The 27,027-nt window shown below is 36.1% G+C and overlaps 1 protein-coding gene across 1 annotated transcript in view; it reads left to right on the top strand.

The window, feature by feature from the left end:
• Nucleotides 1-27,027, top strand: part of C6 (complement C6) — a 71,898-nt gene that overhangs the window by 29,581 nt on the left and 15,290 nt on the right. Inside the window, exons 7-13 of the mRNA XM_010381745.2 lie at nt 2,478-2,678; nt 7,195-7,435; nt 11,598-11,720; nt 22,735-22,901; nt 24,217-24,442; nt 25,336-25,507; nt 25,804-25,915. Coding sequence (XP_010380047.2) covers nt 2,478-2,678; nt 7,195-7,435; nt 11,598-11,720; nt 22,735-22,901; nt 24,217-24,442; nt 25,336-25,507; nt 25,804-25,915 — 1,242 coding nt within the window. The remainder of the gene's footprint in view (nt 1-2,477; nt 2,679-7,194; nt 7,436-11,597; nt 11,721-22,734; nt 22,902-24,216; nt 24,443-25,335; nt 25,508-25,803; nt 25,916-27,027) is intronic.

The following is a 27,027-nucleotide window of genomic DNA, read 5'->3' as shown; positions in this document are numbered from 1 at the left end:
AATGATACCTTTACCCAGGTACTGGGCAGAGGACCCAACAGGTTTTCAACTCTTGCCCCTCTCCCTTCTAGTAGACCCCAGTATCTGTTGTTGCCATCTTTATGTCCATGAGTACCCGACGTTTAGCTCTCACTTGTAAGTGAAAACATGTAGTATTTGTTTTTCTGTTCCTGTGTTAATTTGCTTAGGATAATGGTCTCCAGCTGTATTCGTGTTGCTGCAAAGGACATGATTTTGTTCTTTTTTATGGCTGCTAGTATTCCATGGCACATAGTGCCACATTATCTTTATCCAATCCACTGCTGATTGGCACCTCGGTTAATTCTGTCTTTGCTATTGCGAATAGTACTGTAATAAACATGCAAGTGCATGTGACTTTTTGGTAGAACAATTTGTTTTCTTTTGGATATGTACCCAGGGATGAGATTGCTGGGTCAAATGGTGGTTCTGTTTTAAGTTCTTTGAAAAATATCCAAACTGCTTTTCACAGTGGCTGAACTAATTTACATTCCCACCAACAGTGTATTTGCATTCCTTTTCTCCACAGCCTGGCCAACATCTGTTGTTTTTTTGACTTTTTAATACTAGTCATCCTGACTGGTGTGAGATGGTATCTCATTGTGGCTTTGATTTGCATTTCTCTGATGATTATTGATGATGAGCATTTTTTCATATATTTGTTGGTCAAAACACAGCCATTATTGAGTATTAAATATATTATCTCACAGGTAAACATACTAAAAACAAAGGTTATAATTACTAAAAACTGATCACTTTTCAATTATTTTGCTACATTTTACCATTATCCGTGCTCTAGAGGTTATTTACATCTATTGGATCTGTATTTTGAAAATACTTTGTAATTTGCTACTGTGCATCTCTTCCCAAGTATGAATTCAGGACATCACATAGGTAGCTTGAAATCAGCCTCAGCCATGGTAGTAATATATACATAATGGAAAAAGCAAATGTTATAGTAAATCAGGGCTTTCTTCCCCTTCCCAGAGAGCTAGCTGTTAAACATTTACTAACAGATCAACGGGTTAACCCACAAAGTTTGATAACGCAAGCCTGGATAACAAGTTACATGAGGAAATACAGCCTGAAAATGCTTTTACAGCAGATTAAACTCATTTTCTTATCAATGTAGCTCTAAGATTTGTCCAACCTTAGGAAGCTACCTGAGCTAATCTTTAACTCTACGCCATAGTGGTATGGCTGAAGTCATAGTGATATGGCTGAAGAAGGTCATAGTAGTATTTCTTCAAACAAAAATTTGGGAATGACTAGAGTCAAGGTCACGAGCTATTGGTTTTCTTTTAACTGATCTCTGTATAACTTCATTCTTTAGGCATGCCTTAGCAGGCAGCTGTGCAAACATAAGCTATACCTTACCGAAAACAATAGAGGAGGAGAAATAGCAGGCATCTCACTTCCCTTCTTTTGTAGTGTTGTAACTTATGAAGATAGATGAAATAATGGGCTCGCTGGTACACAAAGATTAAAGAGGCTCATGAAGGGAAGAGAAGGCAACTGGGCAGGGAGTTAGAAGACCTTAGAAAAACTACAGGATAGATGATGGAATACAGACACCACACCCAGCATTTTATCAACCAGGGTAAGTGAGGTTACACTGCAATATCAATACTAAGATGTCAGTGTCTTAAAACAGTTTCACTCATACTGTACTTTCTACTCACAATAGTCCTTTAGAAAGGAAGAGACTTAAGGGATTCTGCTTTGACACATCCTTCCATGATGAATTGCAAAAAAGAAAAAAAGGGAACGTGACGTATTGCCCATCAACTCTTAAAGTGACAGATATCATTTATGTTTACATTTCATTGGCCAAAGAGAGTAGGGAAATGCATGCTTTTTATGTGCCCGGAAAGAGATTAGAGTAGTTGTAAACAGCGTAATGACTAACACGAAGGTCAATCAAGAGTTGAGCATCACTGGGGGCTTTGGTAGCAGGCAATGGAAACCCAACCTCAGAAACTGTGATCCTAAAGTCAGACTCACCTCTTGAATAAGTATGAAACAAGGCGGGACTTCGTTATAAAGAACAAGCGCAGTTGTCAGGACTGAAAGGTATCTTAGTTAGATTGCACACTGCATCAAAATCACAGGCATAATAAAAATAACCCTCACTGCTTATCACCCTGCTAAGTCTCAGCTTAGGTGGCATTTCCTTGAGGGAGGGTTTCCTGATATTGCCTCTCAGGGTCTTATATTTCCTGTGGGATTCCATTGGCCACACAGTACTTACCATATTAAGTGTTTGTGATTATCCCTCTCTCTAACTAAACTATTAACTCCTCAGTGCAGGAACTAACACTATTCTTTGTTCTCTAGCAAAATGTGTCCTCAATAAATGTTGGCTGAGTGCATAAATAAATAAATCTTTTCATTAGATATCCACAAGTAGCTCCAGTATTTCCTAAATTACATTTTATTTTGCATGGATTTTTCTCCAGGTAGAAACTGCAGAAGATGATTTGAAAACAGATTTCTACAAAGATTTAACTTCTCTTGGACACAATGAAAATCAACAAGGCTCCTTTTCAAGTCATGGGGGGAGCTCTTTCAGTGTACCAATTTTTTACTCCTCCAAGAGAAGTGAAAATATCAACCATAATTCTGCCTTCAAACAAGCCATTCAAGCCTCTCACAAAAAGGTATCAAAAATAGTTTCTAACCTTTTATTCTTTCTTGAAATTTAACACCAATTCTAGCAATCATGCAATAAGGAGAGGAGAGTTTTTATATTGTACCAGTGTGACTTCTAATACAGATACAAGTAATTTTCCCATTTTTGGTTATATCTCACTTCAAAAGTTATAGAAATACTATGTATATTAATGGTTCTGTTTTGCATGCATTTGACTGTTATTGTTATGTTTTTCATCTTAACTTTTTTTTGATATTGTTGTAGGTGTGCTTCTTATAAACTCCAAATAACAGAACTTCGGCCTTTCATGAAATATGACAATCTGTATTTTATATTTTTGTTATATTCTATATATATATTTGTATAGATGTATATATTTGTACACATATACAAATACGTATATAAAATATAACAAAATGTATAATATTTTGTTACATTTACATAAACACGCACACATTTACCCATCTCCGTTTTTTTCCTCTTATAATTCTTTTCTTGAGATCCCTTTTCTCATTCAGTTGCCTTTTCTTTTTTCCTGTATTTTCCTCATATAGGACACACGCAAGGTATATTTTCTAAATCTTTGTGTATCTAACATTGCCTGCCTTTTCCCTGAGCAATAAATATAAAGAATATCCTGACTGTATCACAATCTTCTTCTCTTGATAGTAGATGTTATTCAACTGTCTTCTAATTTCCATTGCTGTATAAGAAAAATCACATTCAGAGCAAATTTTTTCATTTTCTTTTCCCTGCTTAAAAAGTTACAATTGTTTTTTTGCACTTGGAACTTAAGGTATGTCCAAGTATTGGACTTTGCCTGTTAGTCTTGCCAGGGACTCAAGGAACCCTTTTAATATACAAAGATACAACTCCCCTTGTTAATTTTCTCCTATTACTTGCATTTTAAATCTCTTAGATATGTCTCACAGTGCTTAAATGATTTAGGAGATAGATTTCTATCGCAAACTTTTAAACATTTACAAAGGTCTTTTAAAATACTGTCTGTTGCTTACTACAACCACCACTCTAAGTAGCATTTGCTCTTCCCCAAGAGAAGAATGAAGAGAATGAGCCCTGAATCATGGAACCATGGAATCATATTATGGTTGCTCCTACCTTTATCATATTGCTCTTCTACTTTTATTTAGTCAACCATTTATGCACTTATATAAATATAAGACCTAACAGCACTGTATGGATAATTTTCCCAAGTATTTCATTTATCTTCAAAAAATTTAAGAGATTATCAGAGTTGATATTTCAGCATCATTCATTTATCAAATACCTACCATGAGGCAGGCACTAACTAAAGTCCAAGAAGCTGAGTGACTTCCAGTGATCTTACAGTAAATAAATGCCAAAGTTGGGAACTGAAATCAATTTGTCTTATTTTTGTTTACTTTTCTTATCCATTGCATTACACTTCAAGATATTCGATTCTTTATTTATTTATTTATTTATTTATTTATTTATTCATTCATTCATTCATTCATTCATAATTTTAGCAAATTACAGAAGGAACACAGTTCTGATGATATGGACATGTAAAAATGACAATGAAATAGATTCATTTTATGTATAAATTATATATATAAAATTTAGTTTAGAATGGGCTATGGTTCCTATAGTGCCCTCCAAACTTAACAAATTATATTTGTAAGACAAGATATTATCAGAATTTCTTGTAAGTAAAAATATACATCTCTAGGCCTTTCCCTTAATCTACTGATTTCAGAATATCTGGAATTGGGCATGAGAATATGGCCTTTTTTTAGCTCCCTAGCTCAGCATAATATAGCATGCAGGATTAGAAATAACTACTTATAAACATAGTCAAAGTTGAAGGGAGATAGACATGTTGAATGAGACATAGTTATAGTCCTATGTCTTGCTTCATGTATATGATTTATATGTATTTCAAACATGCTAGAGAACATTAGTAAAACCTTTATACATAGATAAACAACTATTGTTTGATCCTCTAATAGTCTGTCCCAAAGCAAAAAAATTTAGAGCTATTCACATTATCAGGTTGGAACATATTAAACTACTGTTATTCAACCATTTCTGATTTGCAAAATTGTTAGCCTCACCGGGTGCGGTGGCTCGCGCCTGTAATCCTAGTACTTTGGGAGGCCAAGGCGGGTGGATTGCCTGAGCTCAGGAGTTCAAGACCAGACTGGGCAACACGGTGAAACCCCGTCTCTACTAAAATACAAAAAAATAGCTGGGTGAGGTAGTGTGCACCTGTAATCCCAGCTACTCAGGAGCCTGAGACAGGAGAATCACTTGAACCTGGGAGGCGGAGGTTGCAGTGAGTCGAGATGGCGCCACTGCACTCCAGCCTGGGCGATAGAGCAGAATTGTTAGCCTCATACAGTTCAATCCAACATCATTACTGTCATCTTTGATTAGGTCTGAACAGAATTAAGGAATTTCAGTCTAAACAGGAAATGAGGCTGGCACGATGACTCACGTCTGTAATCCCAGCACGTTGGGAGGCTGAGGTAAGCAGATCACCTGAGGTCAGGAGTTCAAGATCAGCATGACCAACATGGTGAAATCCTGTATCTACTAAAAATACAAAAATTAGCCGGATGTGGTGGCAGGGGCCTGTAGTCCCAGTTACTCAGGAGGCTGAGGCAGGAGAATCGCTTGAACCCGAGAGGCGGAGGTTGCAATAAGCCGAGATGGTGCCACCGCACTTCAGCCTGGGTGACAGAGCTAGACTCTATCTCACAAAAAAAAGAAAAAGAAAGAAAGAAAGAAAAGAAAAAAGGAAGAAAAAAAATGCTACTGCAGCCTCTCTTAGTCTTCAAGTAGAGAAAACAAGATACCACAAAATTGAAAATCAATCCAAGCCTTTCAGTAGAGCATGATGCTTTAGCTGTTTCGGCAATCACAGATCAAATTAGACATTTGTTGGGCAAACAGTCTGTTTCCAAGCAAAATACCAGTTAACTCAGTAAGGTTCAGTACTTTCCTGATATACTTTACAAAACTGAAACCACAATAATATTATTAAAATAAAGTAAGACCTCACACATTGTTGAAATAGATTATATGTAGTTTAATAACCTATAGTAATGTATTTTTTTAATCTAAAATAGCCAGTTTCAGGTATCATGGACCAGCAAGTAGAACACCATGAAATGATTATGCTAAGTTGAGCTACCAAAATTTAGCTTGTATTTTCCATGACTGAGACTTTAAAGCAACCTGGAAATGCTGAACCTTCCAGAACAGGCACTTCAGATACTCAGGGAGTGAGTGTGCTTCTTATTAAAAGCACAAGGGCTCTCCAACTTTTGAAACTATGGTTCTATGACAAAATTCAAGTATTAAACTTAAAAATAGAATTAATGAACTTACTAAAATGTAAGTTCCACAAAGGCACGAACTTTGTCTGCCTTCTTTACTTCCGTATCTACAGCATCTCAGACAGCTAGGCAATACATGTATAGAAGGCCAGAAGGTAGAATGAAGGAACAGAGGGAGAGGGACAAGGAAAGAGAGAAGGGAGATTAATGCTGATTCTTTCTCCATCCTTGGGATTATTTTTTATCTTTTGTGTCAGCAGTCATCTTGTGCCATACTTATAGCAAAGAGGAATATGGTTAATAATTAACAGTTATAATACAGTTATTTTGCTAAAATATGGTCCTTACTCTGTTACTATTACTGCAATTTGTTAAAATTGAGAGATCAGATAAAGTACATAATTTTTTTAAAACAATATACATAAATACACTTATAAACCTCAGTGGCTATGTGGAAAAATAATCTGAGGAAATGAGATTTTAAGCATAATATCCACCAGCTAATTCTAAGTTAACCTGACATAAAAAGAAATTATAAATAAATAAGTTTGTAAACAACAACAACAAAAAAAAACTCATGTATTTCTGCATATGGGTGAAGGAGAGAGAATAGAAATAATTTTACTTGATTTCACCCCCTAAGTAATTTAGAATCAGCATTTTGGAGTTGAAAGGAGGTGTGAAATGTTACCAGGTGCAAGTCCTCATCTTATCATTTGACAACTGAAGTCTAGAGAATCGAAACATTTTTTCCAGAGTGACAAAGCTGTAACTTGAATCTCACTTGCATAACCTCCATCTCAGTTGCATAACTTCCAGTTCAAAATTCACACAATCCTTTTTCAATTATTCACATTAGCAAGCATTCTAAATAAAAACTCAGTAGAAATGCAGCCACGATTGGCAATTAGGAGGAAAAGATGACTTTCTTGTTCATTGAATTCTTCTTTCTTAGAGAACACGTGCCCCCATTACACAGTTTACATTATTGAGATAATCTTATCTGTTTTGTCCCTTGAACATTGGTATTGGAAAGCAAAATGAAATTTATAATTTTGTATGTGAGAACATGCAATAGAGAGTGAGAATTGTAATACTATGGTGGGAATGAAACTAATGATAAATCAATGACATTTAAATGCTTGGTACTTCAAAATTTCATTACCTTTAATCATCTTTTTACTTCTTTCTTTCATTTAGGATTCTAGTTTTATTAGGATCCATAAAGTGATGAAAGTCTTAAACTTCACAACGAAAGCTAAAGATCTGTACCTTTCTGATGTCTTTTTGAAAGCACTTAACCATCTGCCTCTAGAATACAACTCTGCTTTGTACAGCCGAATATTCGATGACTTTGGGACTCATTACTTCACCTCTGGCACCCTGGGGGGCGTGTATGACCTCCTCTATCAGTTTAGCAGGGAGGAACTAAAGAACTCAGGTAACTTTCTTCAGTCCTTACTCTTTTTAACTGGTATGATAGCATGCAGTACATTTTTCATTTTTCTCTTACTCTCTCATTTTAATTATTCTGCTTTGACTTTATTTAGATCCTGCTTTATTTCCAAAATATGATGAAGGATAAAAAACATACACATTCAAATAAATAAAACAAAAATAGAAAGCTAAGACCAAAAAATAAGAAAAATAAGTATGCTTAACCACTGTGATTTTAGGCATCATATTTGTCTCTAAATTTCCTAACATCTGGGAACATCATAAGCTGACACAGTAGTGGTTACCCAAAGAGGAAGATGCATGCCAATATCTCAAGGGAAACAAAGTTTGTACTGGCACTAAATTCTAAAAGATAATTTATGAATAACATTTTATAGGATATAATTTCATAGAGCAATACCTTATAACAAATTAAATAGCAATTTTTTTCTTATAATAATTTTAACTAAAAGCCAAGATGAAACCTATGATGAAAGTAAAGTTAGAAACTTGACAAACAACTAAGCTGGAGTGGGCCAGATGAGCACCTACGGGTGATGAAACTTGAAACTAAATGCAAAAGATTTGTGTTATTGTAGGCTTTCCATACTGCCTGCATGCTTTATGTTTCCTTTCAGTTATCCTTTCCACTGGAGCAACTCTTGCATGATGAATTTGATGTCTTCTGCTACTGCAAACAGTATCAACACCAATGCTGAGCAAAAGTAGTTAGGGGAAATCTCTGGTCTTTGACTTGGTTTTATCTCACCCTCAGATGAAATTATTCTGGTCACTTCTGCCATAACCCAGACAATAATTTCCCACTTGATGAGTATAATCCTCATGCATTCAGAGCAGAGCCCCTAAATGCTTAGAGTTCAGGTCAGTTAAGAACTGGGTGAATCTTTAATCAACTATTCATCCTTTAAAAAGTTAAAGCCCCATAGCTAAAATGAAGAGTGATGAGTTATACTTTCCTACAGAAACCTTCTCACATTCCATCTCTTTCTCTGTAGAGGTAGAGATTGACTGTTACATATAATGAAGGAAAGAAAAGGAGTTTGGGATGTGATAAGAAATTCAAAATAAATAAATACCCATGCATATCCATATATACATGCAAGCACACAATACATACATACACACACATACACTGTATATATGTATTGACAATATGTCTATATATGCATATATATGTATATATGTGTATATATAATCAGTAAGATGTATTCTGGATGTGAGGACGATCTGGCTGTGACATCTGTCACTTCATTGATCTCCAGGGTTGATTCGGCTGATCAGGCTGGCTAGGTGGGTGTCCCTTTCCTCCCTCACCACTTCATGTGTGTCCCTCCAAAGCTGCATGCTCGGTCAAAGAGGATGACCATCCCCAGTAGAGGAGGATTGGTCTTAGGTCAAGGGTATATTAGTAGCTGCACTCCCCTGCTAGAACCTCCAAACAAGCTCTCAATAAGATGTATTCAATATTCTCATATTCAATAAGTTTATATGTAATAATTTATCTGTAAAATTTTAATTGTGGTTAAAATGAAGCACACCCAGACAGAAACGACTTCTCAAGAAAATGAAATTCTCTAGTTCATGTGTTTGTCTGGCTTTCCCAACTCTCTAGATAAATATATATTCTGGCCTCTTCCCTTTTCTCTCCTCCTATTCTCTCTCCTTTTACCTCAACATAACATGAAACTAAAGTATAGATTTAATTTTTTCTATGCTTTATTCAATAAGAATTATATCCCCTGTTGTTAATTTTTGAAAAATGACTTGAATATTTCATAGTACTTTCTTTCCCTCAAGAAAAAGAAAACAAAATTAAATTGCCTTTTATTTGCATGTGTTGATTTATTTCTCTATTGTTCAATGTACCATAGTCAAGTTAAAACCTTGAATAAAAGTTGACATTGCTTCAGTGTGCAAGGTGAAAAGAGTTTCATAAACACAGTGAAAACATCAAACAATAAAAATATCATAATATGCAAGAGGATAATTTTAAACTCCTTTTGTTGGGAAGTCATCTTCTACATTGAATTGGAGGTTAAAAATTATTCACCACACTAATTATTAATATGAAATTTTCAACTAACAATCTTGTATTTGGGCATCAGAGTAGCTAAAGACATTACTGAAATACTCATTCCTGCACCCCACAGCAGAGGAACACTCAGGTTTAAGATACAAGGTACTGCAGTATCAAGTAGCTTGTTAGTTCATATAGATAGAGGTCTGGCAGCAAAAAAGTGGACATACTGCAGGGAAGAAAAGGGTTGCACAGAAATTCACTGATACTTTGATCACTGCATGACCAAAGTCATAAAAAATATTCATCATTCAAATCTTCAACGATTCATCTATAGCCCTCAAAAATGAAATTAAGTTTATAGTTAATTCATTATGTTATAGTTAATTCATTATGTTATAGTTAATTCATTATGTTATAGTTAATTAACTCGACACATACAATTTAATTATTACTTATAAATAATAAGAGCCTAATGAATGATTAAGGAGTCATGCACTATAAATGCTTTACATTCCAAGTATGGCCTAAATATTTGACAACCCACTTATAAAAACAATCCTACCAGAAGAAAAATGAACTATATTTATTCAACTAGACTGAAACAATTATCTTTTTTTAGAGTTGAATATGCAAACTAAACACGAGGGCTTCAAACCAAGAATTTTTTACTCCCAACTAACAATGCATCTCTTCAAACTGTCACCAAAAAAATGAGGTAGACAGACCCAGTTCACATCTACCCAGCCTCATTTCTCAGCAATCTATGCCTTCAGATTTCCATTTCAGTATCACACGTAATCAGAACCTCAAGCTTTAAAAACACCCATCCCTGCCTATTATGACCTATAACCCCAAATACTAGTATTTGCTTTCAGGTGCTTAAGAGCCTATATTAACAGCTGTACCTCTCATGTACTTGTATTTTGCAAGGCAAATTTTAACTAAACATCAAAAGACCTGGATTTTAGTTTTGATGTTTCCAGCAGTGAGTCAGGTGCCTTGGGAAGCTATTAAGAAAAAGAAAATGATTTCCCTCAATTACCCCAGACAGTACTAACTCAGCCTACAAAAATACTAGATCTGTTTCCCTGCACTCTTCCACTAACACACAGATTCTGAGGCCATTGAGAATGATCACAGGACTGTGGCGGCGGGAGTGTTTCAGATGCCCAAATCTTCAACAAGTGATGCTAGAGAGTTTGGTAAAGGAGAACGATGAGGACTAAAGGTATTAAAACCAGATGGCCTGAGCCTCAGGGCATCAAGGTTTTTGCAGGTTGTAAGACCATGGGGAGTCATCCAATGAAAGCAGCAGTGGGAAACTAGGAAGATATCATTCCCAACTCCCATACATGAATGGGGTGAGAATATGGCCTTTTGAACTTCTGCTGGAGATGACAGTGGAAACAGTATCAAGTACAGGCTTGAATTAACATGGGGAGATAGAATAGCTAAGGAGGAGTTTGAAAATAATTCATAGGTCAGGAAGTCAGAATTTCTGAGATTACAATAAACAGTATTTTAAGGTAGGGGTTGAGTGAGCAGCTGAATTAAGGAGAAAAAGCCCAAAGAGGTATGAGAATGAGTGTTCAGGGAAGAAGCATGGCCCAGAAGATTTGCATCTTAGGTGACAAACAGGGAAGCAATTGAAGCGGACTCAGGTATCACAAAATCAGCAGTGGCCCAGAAAGTAGGTCTTAGAGAACAGATCAGAGCATGTCATAATCTTTTGATTTGCAGGGCTACACAGTGCAGTGGCCAATAGAAAGGGAAAGCTTAGAGCTCCATTGTGTTGAGTGGCAACAAGGGGCAGGCAACAGGGACAGGACATCACTGTCCCCATGGGAAGGGCCACAACGGCTCATATGTGCTTCTGAGGGTCAGTGTTGAAGGGGGAAATGATGGGCACTCACAGGATTCTTCTGTTCAGGACCATCTCTGTGCCCATGCAGGATTGAATCTGTAGGTAAAATTAATTTGAGCTGCTACTAAAGTTTATAGGGATTGGGGAAGAAAGGGGCTAATATAAAGTATCTGTAACTCCGAAGTGACCAGAGCATCATGTTCTTCTTTGAATTGTCAGTGGTGCATTCTCAGTGGTTTTTGTTTGTACTTCATCTCCTAGGTTTAACCGAGGAAGAAGCCAAACACTGTGTCCGGATTGAAACAAAGAAACGTGTTTTATTTGCTAAGAGAACAAAAGTGGAGCATAGGTGCACCACCAACAAGCTGTCAGAGAAACATGAAGGTAACAGTACTCTCTTAGCAGCTTATCCAGTGTGCCCTGAGCCTGGCTGTCATTTACAGACCATATTGGATGTCACTGTGCTATTTTTAGCTTTTCACTTATTTCATTTCTCTGCCTCAGAACTCTGTGTGTTGGGACAGGGGATACAAATAAAATACCATTAGCATTACCTTAAAAAAGGAAATTGTTAAGGTTTTCCTTATCTCATACTTAGGTTGTTTAATGAATAATTTATTGATTTTGCTCATGGGAAGAACGCAATATTAGGCATTGTGAAGTGCATATGGCTGTGAACCAGGACCTTACAAAGTAAAGAAACATATAAACATCCATTAAAAATACAGATTGACAAGGGTTTAAGAGAGGTATAGTTTCTAAAAGGCTATAAAGGACTATGAGCACAAGAAAATCCTGGAATTTAAATACATCAGATTTTGTGAAGAGAATTATTCTGGGGCCATGTATTAAAAATGGCTGAAGACTTTGGCAAATGGAAAGAGTGAGAAAGAAAATCCAGGCAAAAAATCCTGAAAAAAGAAGATACAAGTTATGTTTTGCAGAATGATCTTACTCTTTCCCAATTTTAGCCACTGCTTTCACTCCCTATCCCAATCCCCAATCGGCTTTCACTCTTCTATCCCAATCCCCAACCCAGACATCCCTTCTGAACTCCAGACACCTACTGTCCACTAAACATCTCTACCGGAAAGTCTCTAGGCAACAATGCTTTATGTATTCTCTCCCTGCTGCTGTTGGTTCTCACTCACATCTAATAGCATAGCCTTTTCTTTACAGCCTAATAGGACTGTTGTGACATGATGTTTATAAGGAGCCTTGCAGGGTGACCAGCAGTGGTTGGCTCCTTTCACCTTTCCTCTTCTTCAGCAGTCCCAGGCTTGATGATGGTATCACCATCAACTAAGTCAGTCGAACCAGAAACCTGGCTATTGTCTTTGATTCTACCCTTTTTCTATATCTAATAAGTAACCATGCATAATTCATTCTACCTCCTGAATGTCTCTGCAAGTTGTCTTCATATTTTTATTTCCATGGATATAAAACCTTCCATGGAAGGCAAACCATCCATTCATTATTTCCAACCTGGATTATCTCAGAAGCACCCTAAGTGGTCTTCCTGCTTGTAGTCTGCTTTATTCCAGTCTATTCTATGCATTTTTATGAGAGGAATCTTCTCTATGGAAAATCTTATTCATGAAATCTTCATACTTGGAACATGTCAGGTTCCACATGGCCTTAAGCACAAGTTCCTGTCCTTCTCTGCATAGCTAATATTTATGCAGTCTCCTAAACAGGTCATGCTCTCTCCTAGGCCTTGCCATTATAAATAACTCCTTCCTCTCTGTAAAATTCTATTTCCTTAGTTTGCTTGATTGCTTAGAATAAAGGGAAGCAGAATCACAGAAATTCCCAAATTTGAAGCTCACCTTCTCATGGTGAAGACAGACAAGAAACAAATAAAATATAAGATTTAGTGTGATAATAAATAGATAATTTTAAATACAGTGTCAGAACAGATAGTCTACATATACTTGACTGTTATGCATAAGCAAAATGAAAAGAACTGGCTTGACAACTGCACATTCCTATTATAGCAAAGAAGAAAAAGAGGGCACAAAGGCATATAGAATGCAAAACAAATAATCTGGTAATATTAACCAAAACATGGATATAGATTCTGTATCAGTTTATTATGTAGTAGAATAATTTAATAAGAATACGAGTTCAATAAATCAAGAACTAAGAGATAGATAGATTAAATAAAAGAATTAATTAAAACAGATTTCAAAACTGAGGTACAAAAACAAACATTGAGAAATATAATCATTATAATTATAAATAAATTATTACAATGCAAGGACAAAATATAATTCTTTAAAAATAAAATTAATCAAAGTAATCACATACAAGAAAGATATCAAGCAATCTCAACATGGAAAAACATTTAAATATTATTAAAGAAAATTTAATGGAAATGGAATGATAAATGTAATTTAATATGTGAAAATTAATATCCATGAAAAAGAGATCCCAATAAATGAAATAGAAAAACTGTATTTTAAAAAAATGCTATATAAGAACATGTCTCTGAAATAAAGGAAGAAATTTTTCTTGATTATATATATATTGGAACTATTGTCCAAATATGCAACTTCAAGACAAATTCTAGAAATACATTATTAAGTACTACTGGAAAAAACTACTTAACCATAAAATCCATGCAACAAAGAGGTGAATAAAAAAGCAACTTGAATAATTCAGATGTTCAAAGTCAGGATATTTTAATGGAACTTAACATAGCTTTCTTCTATGGCTTGGATTTGTATCCCCTCCCATATCTCATTTTGAATTGTAATCCCCAATGTTGGAGCAGGGCTCTGGTGGGAGGTGACTGGATCATTGGGGCAGACTTCCTCCCTGCTGTTCTCGTGATAGTGAGTTCTTATGAGATCTGGTTGTTTAAAAGAATGTAGCCCTTTCCCCTTCACCCTCCTCCTACTACTCCAGTCATGCAGGATGTGACTCCTTCCTCTTCACCTTCTGCCATGATTGCAAGTTTCCTGAGGCCTCCCCTGCCAGTCTTCCTGTACAGCCTATGGAACGGTGACCCAATTAAACCTCTTTTCGTTATAAATTACCCACACTCAGGTAGTTCTTTATTGCAATGCAACAATGAACTAATATACTCTCAAATTCCTATTTCTTTTAAGTGGTAAAAAGTATAAAATTGCCAGTGTAATGTAACCCAGTCATTCTGGGTTTCAGTTTTCAATTTTTAGTCAAACTCAGGATTTCCTCACTCTTCTCCTTTGCTGCTTGTCAGGGATAATTTAAGAGCACACATGTGTGTGTGTGCATGTGTGTGTGTGTGTGTATGCATGCACATGCATATGCATATGCATATGTGTTGGGGAAGGGTAGTCAGATAGTATCCTAGAGTCACAGGAAGAATGAGACCTTTGTTAGCATGTTTCTGTTTGCCTTGGCTAGCCTCATCTGATAGGTCATTTGCCTCCTCTGGTTCTCACAATCACGCACTGGCACCTATTGCCAATGTTGATGGTCCTGCCCTAGCTTTCGGTTACTAAATCCATATCCTTAAATCTTCCTCACAAAAAGGCCAGGCCCTTTTTTGTCTACCAGTCTTTCTTGAGACTTCCTCACCTTCTTCAGGCTTTAGGGAACCCCTGCCTGTTTTCTGTACATCACAGTGAAATGTGAGGGCCTTGAGACTACCAAGGAACTACTTGCTTGCATGCCATGTTGGATACAAAAGATTCTCTACAAAACTTGCCATTCCCATCCTACTACTTGAGAAGATTAAATGTACGTGAGAGGACTTTGAAAAGTTTGAAAGTTCACAGGGAACTGGAAGTAAAAGATAAAAATAGAAAATATGAACTTTATTTATCAACATAAGTTTCATCAAATTCAAGACACATTTCTTAGTGATGATGCCAGCCATCTAGTCCATCTGTAAAGAACTGAGAGTCCTAGGATTTTAACTTCTGGAGATTGCAAAAATGCAATCTTCTTCACATTAATAACTGAAAAAAATGGGTGCCCTTTAAAGATATTTTAAGATTGGAAAACAAAAAGAAGTCAGCAGGAGTCAAAGAAAGACTGTAAGGTGACTATCTAATAATTTCTCATCTAAATTCATACAAAATTGCCTGTGTTTGATTAGAGGAATGAGTAGGAGCATCATCATAGTAGAGAAGGAGTCTCTCGTAAAGCTTTCCTGGGCACTTTTCTGCTAAAAGTTGGTCTGTCTCAAAGCACTCTCATAAGAAGATGATACTATTCTTTGACCCTCCAGAAATCAACAAGAAAAATGCCTTGAGCATGCCACAAAACCATTTCCATGACCTTTGCTCTTGACTAGGCCATTTTTGCTTTGGCTGGCCCACTTCCACTTCTTGGTAGCCATTTCTTTGATTGTGCTTTGTCTTAAGGACCATACTAGTAAATCCATTTTTCATCTCCTGTGTACATTTCTTTTTAAAAAGTGCTTCAGGATCTGATCCTACATGTTTAAAATTTTTATTGAAAGCTCTGTTCTTGTCTGCAGCTGATCTGCACACAATCGTTTTGGCAGCTATTGGGTGGAAAGTTTGCTCATCTTTGATTTTTCAGTTATGATTGTGTAAACTGAACTAATTGAGATATCTACAGTGTTGGCTCTTGTTCCCACTGTTAATCATCAGTTCTCTTCAATTAGGGCAGGAATAAGGTAAATTTTTTCTTCACAAATTCATGTAGATTATCTACTGCTAGGAGTTTTCAACATTATTTCTTCCCTTCCTACAATGAGTTATGAATCTGTTAACTGCTGATTGCCTTGAAGTATTGTCCACATAAACTTTTCCTAAGACATCAGTGATTTCACCATTCTTCCACCCAAGTTTCACCATAAATTTGATGTTTGATCTTACTTCCATTTTAGCAGATTTCAAGTTGCTCTGATAGGGACTCTTTTCAAACTGATGTCTTATCCCTCTTTGTGCCTCAAACTTGATCCTATTTAGCTATGTTATGATAAGTTAGTATGAGTTTATTTTTGTGCAAAAAATTTGAAAGCCATGCATTTTCTTTTCATAATACACATTTTCCATTAACTTATTGAAGAGCCTCTTATGAGCTTCTATCAAACTTCTACTTGCCAAACTATTCTTTCCAAGATTTTCTCCAAAGTGGTAGAATCTTAGGCCTGCACAAAGGAATCCACCAAGTCTATATTTTAGTTACCACATGTCCAGTATTCCCCCATTCTCCAAGCTGCTCAAAATCTTTTCTACTTTTGAGAAGAAAAATGGCTATCTTATACATTTTTTATCATTCTGTGGTTGATGTTATAAATTCTATGATTCTGAATCTTAAAATGTTTGGCTCTTGATATTTTAGTTCAAGCATTAAGATCTCAAGAATTCTTTTTCCCTCTCAAGAGCCTGGCCCTTGACATTAAAAACCCTAGCCTTCAAATCTATGATTTTTGCTAGATTTATAAAAGTGTACTTGAGATCTAAAAAGACAAAATTTTACTCTTTTTCTCTCTTGATTCTCTCCAGCCTGAGGCTGTACGTGTAGAAAACTCATGATTCAGCTTCAATTATCAAAGAAATAATCGAAATAAAGAAATTATAAAAGCACATAAAAATTAATGTTAAAACATTAATCCAACATATAAATACAGAGCCCAGGAGTAAAGAAACAGTGAGCAAAGATGAAGCAATGAGAAATAGATTCATTTACTATATAAAACTAAGACTAAACAACAAGCGGAATAATTATTGTGTTTTTCTGCATTGCTTAAGTGTTTAATATGCTAAAGATGTAATAGCTATTTTGAAGTGACAAAATCTTGAAATTGTAAATTTTAGCAGACAGTCCAAGAAGCCTTACCTGATTACCATCTCTATTGTTGTTCATAATTAAGGTTAGGTGCCCTTCTATACGTACTCACTACAACTTGCATTCACAACATCATAGCACGTATCACACTGTATTATGTTTACTTTCTATTTCCTCCATGGTATGCAAATTCAGGACAGTGGTGTGGTCTTTCTGTCCTCGTACCATGACTTCATACTATGGTACCAGACTTTGTACCATGTCTGGCACATTATAAATGTTTAATAGATGTGCTCAATGAACACATGAATGCTTGAAAGAATAAATGAATGGAAAATTAACATTTATTGAAGTCTTACTATGCTCCAGGCACTGTCCTAAGTGTTTGTGTGTGTTAACTTCTAATTCTCACAACAACCCCATGAGACTGGTGCAATTATTACCACCATTTTATAGATGAGGAAACAGAGGCGTAGAGAGGAAAAGAATGAATGTGTAAATGAATAAACGAGTACTTCTATTTGGCTTGAGCATAAATTTGTGAAATAAAGCTGAGAAGGTAGGTTTGGTCCATATCAAACAGGGCTTGTATGCCTTGCTAAAAAAATTAGACTTAATCCTATTAAATATTGTCACTATCCCACATATGATCTATACAATGTTAATAGGTGCTGCATGTGAAAAGGGAGTTCCATCTTTAAATTGAAAAACTTTGAGTGTAACAGTGTTTAAGAGAATTTCTCAGAGCTTTTAAAATTATAAAGAACATTGTAATTTTTTAAGAAGCTGATATACTGTGCAGTTTTCCCCTCAAATACCTTGCCAAGAAATTAACAGACTTACTGTTGAGCAGAACACTTTGCTGAATTGATTCAGTAGGAAAGCAGTAAAAATTATTAAGTAGGAAAATAAAATGCTATTTATATAAATTATTTATTGCTGTGATGTATTAAGTTCATTGCATATCAACTAGATTACATTCAAGTGTTAGCTCCACTGTTGATTGGCTATGTAATCAACATCAAGAGTTTAATCTTTCTTCTTGTAAGTACATTAAAAATAACGATAGTATTTACTTATGCTTATTGTGAGAATTAAATAAACAGTTCATATAAATTGATGAGGACAAAGCCTAGCCTATACTAACTATTCAATTCATGTCTGCTATAATTATTTTGTGGTTGCACAAGTGACATGTAGTAAAGACATATAATATAGGAAAATTATCGTTGAAATTGTAAAATAAGCAAAAATATTGAATAAGCACTTAACAAAAGAACATACTTTAAAAAGCAATAAACATAAAAAGATAATAAAGATAACTGGGAATCAAAAGGATAAAATTAAAACCATAAAATACGTGAAATGGTGAAAAAACTTAAATTAACAAGTATTGGCAGTAGAACTTTACAACCTGCCATACACTGCTGGTAGGAGAATAAATTGTTAATATCATTTTGGAAACTATTTGGCAATATCTACTAAAGTGAAACATAAATGCACACACACATATTTATGACTTAGAAACTCTACTAATAGGTGTGTACCAACAAAAATATGCACAAACATGGAGCAAAAAATAAGAAAAGCCGCATTATTCATTTATTGGATACAACTCATATGTCTATCAAGAGTAAAATGAACCAATTACGATATGAATTCACTACTGCTGCAAACAAGATAGATGAATGTCACAAACATAAAACTGAGCAAAAGAAACCACGCACAGAAGTGTACATGTTTTATAATCTTATGTATAAAGTTAAAAATAACCAAAGCTAATCTATAGCAATAATAATAAAATTGGAGTTTGCATTTGGGGATGGAATAATGACTGGATAAAAGCATGAAGGAGGCTTTTGGGTGTTGCTAGAGTTCTATTTCTAGCCGTGGGCAGTGATTATATGGGTGGGCTCACTTTTTACGAATTAATTGAGCTGCATGCTTAATGATTTGTTTACATTTCTATGTCAATATTATACGTCAGTATAAAAGTTTACTTAAAATATAAGAAAATACTAGACTGGAATCAGGGCTACTTAGGAAACTGAGTTAATGTAGAGGAATTTAAGTGAGAAAATATCAAATATGGACCACAGTTTTCAGACTGTAGGAACAAGAGGACATTGCAAAGTTAGAGACTATTGCAATAGGCTCCAAACTGGTTTTTCAATTACCCATTGCTACCCAGATGACACAATACTGCTGATATTCCTGAATCATTTTAAATCCCCACCTCAAAACCTTTCATTGTTTCTAGGAAATGTAATTGTTTCTAAACCTGAAGAATGAAGTCTAATTTCCTTGACTTTACATCCAGATTCTCTCAGTTCTGCTGTTCTTCCCTGTCCCCGGACCTTCCACTTCAACTCAAACTGATGACTGTATGTGCTGTCTCCAGAGCATGGCACATCTGCCCTGACTCCAGGTCCTTGCCCATGGTGTGCCCATGGCTTAGAAGGCCATTGTCTCCTTAATATTAGGGCCATGATCTCCCTAATAGGAATCACCTTTCCTTCCAGGAACATGTCAGTCTTCCTTCAGAGCGCCATCCTCCCTAATTGCCAAAGATGACAGAATTATTTCACTTTCCTAACTCATTAATTGTTCATTGTTTTTACCATTGAATAATACTTAGCAAAAATTATTTTATTGGTCTTTTTAATTTCCTTTCTTTTCTTCCATTTTCCCTCCCTCTCTCCCTCCCTGCCACTTTCTACCTTCCTTCCTTTCTTCTTTTCCATCCTTGTTTACTTCTCCATAGTCTTGCTAATATATTTATGTACCTATTCCATATACTCACTGAGTCTGAGTTCTTAACACGATATTTGATATTTATCTGGGCCTGACATATAGAAGATTCTCAACAAATATTTATTGATGACAATTTGCCTAAAGTCAAAGACACAGACACATTGAAGAGCAAAACACACACGAGAACATAGATTTGCCTGTTTCTAACCCTGAACTAGTTCAAGTAAATCACTGGACTTCAAACTTCTCAAGTCTGTAATTATATCATTAAAAATTTTTGAGGATATATCACTAATATATATATATATTTACTAAAGAATTGTAAAAAGGTATTATTCAAAAATGTGCATTAAAATATGCAAATATAAAAAATGGAATGTTTTTTCAATAGCGTATATGGAACAAACAGAATTTTTATCTTCCTCATAGTGGTGGCTGCACACACTTAAAAACAAAGTTCAGGCTGGGCACAGAGGGTCACGCCTGTAATCTGAGCAATTTGGGAGGCTGAGGTGGGCAAATCACAAGGTTAGGAGATCGAGACCATCCTGGCCAACATGGTCTCTACTAAAAATACAAAAATTATCCGGGCCTGGTTGTGCGAGCCTGTAATCCCAACTACTCAGGAGGCTGAGGCAGGAGAATCACTTAAACCCAGGAGGCAGAGGCTGCAGTGAGTTAAGGTCACTCCACCATACTCCAGCCTGGGAGACAGAGCGAGACTGTCTCAAAAAAAAAAAAAAAAAAAAAAAAGAAAGAAAGAAAGAAAGAAAGAAAAAAGTAAAAAAAAGTTCCTTGATAAATCCATATATTACAAAAGTTTCTTGAAATTTTTGACATGCTTTTGGTCAGCTTTGGTGTTCATCTTATGATGCGGCTTCTGAGAAGATTGTGTAAGTAGAAATATTCGTTCTGTCTTTTACTAGCTTTTTTTTCTTTTGTTTGCATTATTGGCATTATCTTCAATCTGCATTTTCTTTCTGGAATCTTTTTAAGGCACTTGTTCACTTGTAAGAGTAAACCAGTGGAACAGTAAACAGACTTACTCTTTCTTCAGGATCCCATTGCCCTCACAGATAACCATTACCAGTGTCAATCCGTTTACGAAATATGTGGTATCAATCTAAATACGAAATAACATGACAAAGCCACTGTCAGTCTGTACATGATATATTGGCAAACTCTAATTTCGCTTCTACTTTTATATGAAAAATAAGTACGAAAACCTCTAAAATTTTCATTGTATACCTTTGTTTTGTTACTCCTTATACCTGTGTTTTGTTATGCACTTTACTTTAAAAGCAGCCATACTACTTTCTTCATAGGAAGGCAATTTCATCATTTTCTAATCATTCTAGACTATCTTACTATAGAATTTCTGAATAGTGGGGGCATAGCTAATTCTTACTGATAGACACCAAATTAATGCCACTAACTATCACTCATATCACTAGTTTTCTTTTTATTTGCTACTATTTCTTACTGCAATTCCTTATTAGTCGGTCTCTATCCCTGTTAATTAAAGTTACCATTTGGGTAGGGGAAATGGTTATGGAAATTTGTATAAAAGAATTGTGCTGGCCGGGCGTGGTGGCTCAAGCCTGTAATCCCAGCACTTTGGGAGGCCGAGACGGGCGGATCACGAGGTCAGGAGATCGAGACCATCCTGGCTAACACGGTGAAACCCCATCTCTACTAATAATACAAAAAACTAGCCGGGCGAGGTGGCGGGCGCCTGTAGTCCCAGCTACTCGGGAGGCTGAGGCAGGAGAATGGCGTAAACCCAGGAGGCGGAGCTTGCAGTGAGCTGAGATCCGGCCACTGCACTCCAGCCTGGGTGACAGAGCGAGACTCCGTCTCAAAAAAAAAAAAAAAAAAAAAAAAAAAAAAAAAAAAAAAAAAAAAAAGAATTGTGCTATATACTTTAACAGTAAATGTCATTGTGTCTAAAGAAACATTGTGCCAACTCTTAACCTGATGGTTAATTTTTTTTTTTTTCTGTGTTAGTTGTGCTTTCACCTCTGTCTTTAAATATAAAATCATTCTATCATTTTTTCCTGTAATTGGAAGTTTCAGTGTGACAGTCAATTGATTGGCTATCAGAAGTCATGTGACTTATTTTATTCTGGGCACCCAAAACGTAGTAACATAAGTCAGGGCCGGGCGCGGTGGCTCAAGCCTGTAATCTCAGCACTTTGGGAGGCCGAGACGGGTGGATCACGAGGTCAGGAGATCGAGACCATCCTGGCTAACACGGTGAAACCCCGTCTCTACTAAAAAAAATAAATAAATAAAAGGCAAAAAAACTAGCTGGGTGATGTGGCGGGCGCCTGTAGTCCCAGTTACTCCGGAGGCTGAGGCAGGAGAATGGCATAAACCCGGGAGGCGGCGCTTGCAGTGAGCTCAGATCCGGCCACTGCACTCCAGCCCGGGCGACAGAGCGAGACTCCGTCTCAAAAAAAAAAAAAAAAAAAAAAAAAAAAGTCAGAAGCAGGGGGGTTGACATTAAAGAGTAAGGGGCAGAGTAGTCAAGGACTGGGCTGTAATTGCATCCTAGTCCTGTCTCTTAGTAACCATGTGTTCCAGGACAAGTTACTTTTGGCTTCAAAGTTTATAATAATAACTACTTCTCAGGGTTGTCATGAGAATTATATGTGTGTAAAGTGCCTGGCATCTACCAGATGCTTAATAAATGGTAGCTGTTAGTACTGTTATTATTATTTCTATTATTAAACTCCCTACAGGGAGGAGGAGTGTTCTCTTACTTTTTCACTTAGCTTACTTAATGGAGCTACATACTGTACCATCTACTTCTGCCTTCTGTACAAATAGGCTGTTTTTTTTTTTTTAACTAAAATTAAATGGGCATTTTTATTGGAACACCTTGCAGGTTCATTTTTGCAGGGAGCAGAGAAATCCATATCCCTGATTCGAGGTGGAAGGAGTGAATATGCAGCAGCTTTGGCATGGGAGAAAGGGAGCTCTGGTCTGGAGGAGAAGACATTTTCTGACTGGTTAGAATCAGTGAAGGAAAATCCTGCTGTGATTGACTTTGAGGTAAGAGTAAAAATTTTTCCAGGTAAGAGATCTAAAGTAGTTCTCTAGCGGCCCAAATTGCACATCACACAATTTGTTTTCCATTTTCTTCTCAGACAATAAAAGAAATGCCCTTCTTTAGTATTCATGCACAACGTACCTTTTGTTAAATGTTAAATTGCATGTCTATTGCTTTTGCTATTAACAGTACAGTATTTAGAATTCCTAGCATGCATGAAACACCAGGAAATGGAACTTAGTGAATAAAAATGCTCAAACTTGCCTTGAGTAGTACTTATTTTTCCATGTATACAATAAATCTGGTTTCTGTGTTCTTCTTGCAACTCCTTATTTGATGAAGTCTTCATTTGTAGCTCTGTGAGATAAATGAGATTTTAGATCCATTTTACTTCCTGTTTCTGTAACTATTGATTGAATTTACCAGTTTTGTATTTGTTGTAATTGCATTAAAAGGTGATATTTATTATTTATGGAATGCTTTACTCACGTATCAGCCATATGCCATTTAGAACCTGTTTTCCCCCAAACATATCCACATTTTTAAAAGGCCTCCAAAGAAGTTATTATGTTCATTTCATTTAAATGAAGACAAAAGAGTTCAATCATTATGAAAATAGAATCATTTGCATGCAGCATGAAGATGTATTGAGCTCTACAACTTAGGGGAGAAAAATGAGATCCAACTGCCCTTCTGGGTACTTGCAAGTCATATTGCACTAGACAGTCATTTCTTTGAGGTTTTACGATGTTAATAAAATGAGCCCTGATTTATCATTAGCCCATTATTTGTTACTGTAATTTTTCCATTCATCCTACTGGCAAGTTTATTTCTTCATTTTCTCCCCCTCCATATTTTCTCATCTAACTCCAACAAAAGCCAAAACTGTCCCTGGAAAAAAAAGAACATGGAAAGCTTCTCTTATCCTCTCTAGATTTTTTGTTGCTTAAGTCAAATTTAATGAGGTTTCAGCAGAGCAGTAAAGAGTTGCCTAACTCTTGGTCACCTATCTCAGTGCTTTGATGCATGCATAGAATACTTAATAACATGACATACAACCAAGTAAGCAACACCTCCCATGTGACTTCCTTCACAGTAAAATTGCAGGGAAGGTACGTGCCATATACATCACACCGGTCCACAGGTAGAAGGCTTTTGCCTACTGGTTCAACAGGTGGCAATACTATATTCTGCAATAATCCATTTGAAGTGTAGAATTTTCAGGCTTTCCTTCTCATCTCATGAGAACTGGGCAGTAATGGCAACCTATTACCAAAGTGGATGTGACTGGACTTCCTCTCTCCCATTTGCTCCTAGCTTGCCCCCATCGTGGACTTGGTAAGAAACATCCCCTGTGCAGTGACAAAACGGAACAATCTCAGGAAAGCTTTCCAAGAGTATGCAGCCAAGTTCGATCCTTGCCAGTGTGCTCCATGCCCTAATAATGGCCGACCCACCCTCTCCGGCACTGAGTGTCTATGTGTGTGTCAGAGCGGCACCTACGGTGAGAACTGTGAGAGACGATCTCCAGATTATAAATCCAGTAAGTATCAGGAATCTATTGTGAGGTAGATACGTTTTCCCCTCCAAAGAGTATTCTAAATTAGTCAATTAAAAAGAAACAAAACTTCTATCAGCAGCCTCCACCTCGTACAGGCTCAGAGAGAAGATAAACCTGCAAAAAGTGTGAATCTCAACTGTAACCTACCAACTATGTGACCTTGGGGAAAGTGACCTAGTTTTCCTATGCCTCAATCTGTTCATCCATAAAATGAGGATAACACCAGTATCTATCTAAGGAATATGAATACATTACATAAGTATTTGTATATCAAGAGTACATGCACAATGCTCATAACATAAAAAATCAAACATAACATCAAATAAAATATATGATACTGATATTATAAGCCTCTTATGTATTGTAATATAGAAGGAGGATGACTTTGTAATAAAAGATAAATTAAGCCACAACGAAAGTTTTCATACAGGACTAAGTAATGTTCATAGCTACCTCAAATCCTCCTTAGAAACAGGGTAAGGCATGGGAGTAAGAATGTATTCTACTACCTTTAAAAATGTAATTTAATATGCATCCTATTAAGAAGATGTTCATGTTTATACATATATGAGTGCACATTTTTAAAAGGTCTCCAAAGCAAAGAATAAAGAGGTTTGTTAACAGTTGAAAATAATTCGTAATGGTTGCCATTTGTTGCCATTTTATTTAAGTTTGTGGGAACAAAGTCTAAAAGGAAATCAGACAATGTACCAGGCCCCTTCCACAGGTAATTTCTTTTAATCCTCAGAAGAACCCTATCATATTCCACAAAGGAAGTTACTCAGCTAAAAAGTGAGGAAACCAGGTTGGCCTCGCTTCAAAACCAAAATTCAGCTGCACCATGATCCATGGGGGTGAGTCTTCCTTTGTTCCAGATGCAGTAGATGGACACTGGGGTTGTTGGTCTTCCTGGAGTACCTGTGATGCTACTTATAAGAGATCGAAAACCCGAGAATGCAATAATCCTGCCCCCGAAAGAGGAGGGAAACGCTGTGAGGGGGAGAAGCGACAAGAGGAAGACTGCACATTTTCAATCATGGAAAACAAGTAAGACTGGGTAAGGGAAAAGAATGGGTCATTTTGCCCTAACTCTCAATAACATTGAGAGTTTAAATGGTTATTAGTCTACTGCTAAGTAAAGAAATAATTAGAACTTTACCTATGCCAACACAGAATATTAATGAGCCATTGGGCTTGCTGCTGTGCCTTTTTCTGTGTGTAATGTTTTTTATTTAATACATATATGTATGCAATGTGTACATATGTATACACATAAGCATATACACACATGTAAATGTGTGTACATACGTACATATACACGCATATTTATGTTTCCCTTTTAGTGGACAACCATGTATCAATGATGATGAAGAAATGAAAGAGGTCAATCTTCCTGAGATAGAAGCAGATTCTGGGTGTCCTCAGCCAGTTCCTCCAGAAAATGGATTTATCCGGGTCAGCATCCTAACCCTCATTTTTGATTTATAGTTTTAATAACTTCGAAAAGCATAAATTGTCTTTTAATTAGAGCTACTGTTTTCCTATTCGAATAATCTCCTGTTGACTTTAAAAGTACAAAATAATATTTAGAAACACTTTGCCACTCTTCCATCTTGAATTTCCTAGAGATGTCTTCATAGCCAGTTGTTAAACTAAAGGATAGCAGATTGCTTGGGTTCCTTGGAAAGATAATAGAACTTCAATATAATATAGGACTGTATGACTTGTGAGAATTTGCAAGTAAGATCTGGCTATTTCAGAGTCTGAGCAAACTGATACCTTTACCTAAGGAATGTTTAGAGAAACACACTAGACTGGCTATAATCACAGGAGGTGTTTATTCTGTATTGTTTTATTAGGTTAGAAACCTGTAGAGTTCTTACGCAGTCAAAACCATTTTCACGTACCTTTAAGTTTCAACTTTTTTTACTAAGCCACAATATGTTTCTATTACTTTTTTAAAAGCTGAATACTTTTTGTCAAACAGATCTATGGCCTTAGACATAAATAGTTCAGGTGATACATGATATTTAAAATTGATCACAGAAGGCATGCTCCCTATTTCATTTTACCTTTCTTAAACTTAGTAATATCATTACATTAATCTTTTCCCAACTGTATCACACTTATGATAAAAGATCAATAACACTCAATTCTCTAAGGTCATCAAATAGTTTTATTCATGGAGTATAGTCTGGGTTAATGTATCTTCCATATTCACTTATTTTTCTGCCCATGCATAAGGACCATACATTAAAGTTTATGGGGAGGAAATATTTCAGAGGGAGGTAATTTTAATTAGTCTTTACTCTAGAAAAAAGGTTCTCAAACTCAACAATGTGCCAAAAGACCTGTTAAAACACAGATCACTGGGTCTCACTCCTTGAGTTTCTGATCCAGAAGGTTTTGGGAAGGGCACAGAAATGTCCATAGCTAATACATTCCTAGGTAATACAGACACTGATGGTTTAGGAGCCACACTTTGGGAACCAATTCTTTTGAACAAGAGCCACCAGTCTATGGCCCAAAGGCCAAATTTGACCTGCCACTTAAAAAAATAAAGTTTT

Source organism: Rhinopithecus roxellana, chromosome 3 (assembly GCF_007565055.1).
Source record: "Rhinopithecus roxellana isolate Shanxi Qingling chromosome 3, ASM756505v1, whole genome shotgun sequence".
In the NCBI taxonomy this organism is placed as follows: domain Eukaryota; kingdom Metazoa; phylum Chordata; class Mammalia; order Primates; family Cercopithecidae; genus Rhinopithecus; species Rhinopithecus roxellana.
This window is presented reverse-complemented; position numbering and strand designations above follow the sequence as displayed.